The sequence below is a fragment of the Penaeus vannamei genome, chromosome 2 (genome assembly GCF_042767895.1).
Source record: "Penaeus vannamei isolate JL-2024 chromosome 2, ASM4276789v1, whole genome shotgun sequence".
Classification (NCBI taxonomy): Eukaryota; Metazoa; Arthropoda; class Malacostraca; order Decapoda; family Penaeidae; genus Penaeus; species Penaeus vannamei.
The window spans coordinates 42,116,264-42,118,241 of record NC_091550.1 but is presented as its reverse complement, the minus strand read 5'-3'; the positions used below and the strand labels follow the sequence as shown (position 1 = coordinate 42,118,241).

Sequence of the window (1,978 nt, the reverse complement as noted above, 5' to 3'; positions counted from 1 at the left end):
ATGCAAATTCAGACGTATATTTCCCTAAACCCACAATGACCGAAAATGCTTCGCTGATCTGAAGAACACTCAGTTCCTCCCTGGATCTGAAGACACAGTAATGGCCATTGTTCATCTGTCGTTCTGTGTTCCTCGCTGAGCTCTTGTTGTTAATTCGGCCACTCTCTTTCACCCTTCCCGTGTTCCCTTCTGTGTCTTGGGTATAAGTAGGCTGCCCTGGCGTCTCATCATCATCATTCCATTGACAATGCAAGCTATCGAGGTTTCCGAAGCATCCCAGGGGCTTTTCCTGACGGGGGTTCTCGGCGAGGGCGATGCAGCTCCTCCCTCGCCTTGTAAGAGCCCAGTGGTGAAACAGGAGGTGATTTCTGCTCCTTCTTCTCCTTCTTCTCCGTCTTCTCCTCCTCCTCCTGCTGATTCGGATTCGACGAAAATGTTGGATTTCTTCGACCTCTTGGACATCGATGTTTCGAAGCCCCTTTTCCGTTCCGGAGATCCGTGTCCTCAAGAACAGATGAGAGAAGACATATCAGAGTTCCTGATCGACTTCTCGAGTTTCCAGCTCTTCGTCTCGGAGTTGTGCAGCGAGAAGTTGAAGTCTGAGGTCTCGGATGCTTACCTGAAGACTTCGGACCTGGAGGTCGAGGATGTTTCCAGCGTGTCGGACATCTCGCTCTTGGGTTTGGGTTCGTCGGATGTCCAGCAACAATGGCCGTCGTACCCGCAGCCCATCCATTCAGAGCAGCCGCCTCAGTTTCACCATCCTGCTCCCGAGGTTCCCGTGTCTCCGCCAGGTGTCCCGCAGTACTACCCTTCCCCCGCCCTCAACTCGTACGCCCCTGCCGCGGCGCCGATGCAGCAGAACATCGAGATCAAGATTCCTCAGTTCGCCTCCGAAGCCCCGCAGCCGAGCCCTCATCTCCCCCACCAGTACGCGGCCAATTATTACGTCGTGGCTCTCCCTCCACCGCCCAACGCCGGCCAGATTCCTTTCTCGGGCGCGCAGACGGGCGTGTACTGGCAGGCCATGGCACCGGCCCCGCCCTCGAGGAACAGGAGGAAGCCAAGGGTGTGCTCCGTTTGCAACAAGACGTGCAAGAATCCTTACGAACTGAAGCTTCACATGAATTCGCACACCGGAGCCAAGCCCTACGTGTGCAAAGTGTGTGGGGCCGCCTATTCGCACTACAGCTCGCTCTCGACGCACCGGCGAGACAAGGGCCACGTCAAACGCGCTTTAGAAAATTGAATTAAAAACAATGTATCTTTTGTCAACCATATCCATTTTGTAAATAAATGTTCACATTTCATTCCTGTCATTCATTCCATTTCACTTAAATTAAATAAACGGGAAGAAAACTATTGATCAAAATAGTTGCATAAAGGTGCTAAAATAGTTGCATAAAGGTGCTAAAATAGTTGCATAAAGGTGCTAAAATAGTTGCATAAAGGTGCTAAAATAGTTGCATAAAGGTGCTAAAATAGTTGCATAAAGGTGCTAAAATAGTTGCATAAAGGTGCTAAAATAGTAGCATAAAGGTGCTAAAATAGTTGCATAAAGGTGCTAAAATAGTTGGATAAAGGTGCTATAATACAGATGCTAAAATACTTGCATACAGATGCTAAAATACTTGCATACAGATGCTAAAATACTTGCATACAGATGCTAAAATACTTGCATACAGATGCTAAAATACTTGCATACAGATGCTAAAATACTTGCATACAGATGCTAAAATACTTGCATACAGATGCTAAAATACTTGCATACAATGCTAAAATACTTGCATACAATGCTAAAATACTTGCATACAATGCTAAAATAATTGCATACAGCTAAAATAGTTGGATAAAGGTGCTAAAATAGTTGTATACAGATGCTAAAATACTTGCATACAGATGCTAAAATACTTGCATACAGATGCTAAAATAATTGCATACAGCTAAAATAGTTGGATAAAGGTGCAAAAATAGTTGC

The 1,978-nt window shown here is 46.2% G+C and overlaps 1 protein-coding gene across 1 annotated transcript; it reads left to right on the top strand.

Annotated features, from left to right (window-relative positions):
* Nucleotides 1-247: 247 nt before the first annotated feature.
* Nucleotides 248-1,249, top strand: LOC113805513 (zinc finger protein 628). The gene has a single exon (XM_027356513.2). It carries the CDS (start codon nucleotides 248-250, stop codon nucleotides 1,247-1,249), a length of 1,002 nt encoding a protein of 333 aa, XP_027212314.2.
* The last annotated feature ends 729 nt before the right edge of the window (nucleotides 1,250-1,978 follow it).

What these genes read in the sequence shown, in the direction of transcription:
- LOC113805513 (XM_027356513.2), top strand. Translation starts at nt 248, where the DNA reads ATGCAAGCTATCGAGGTTTCCGAAGCATCCCAGGGGCTTTTCCTGACG.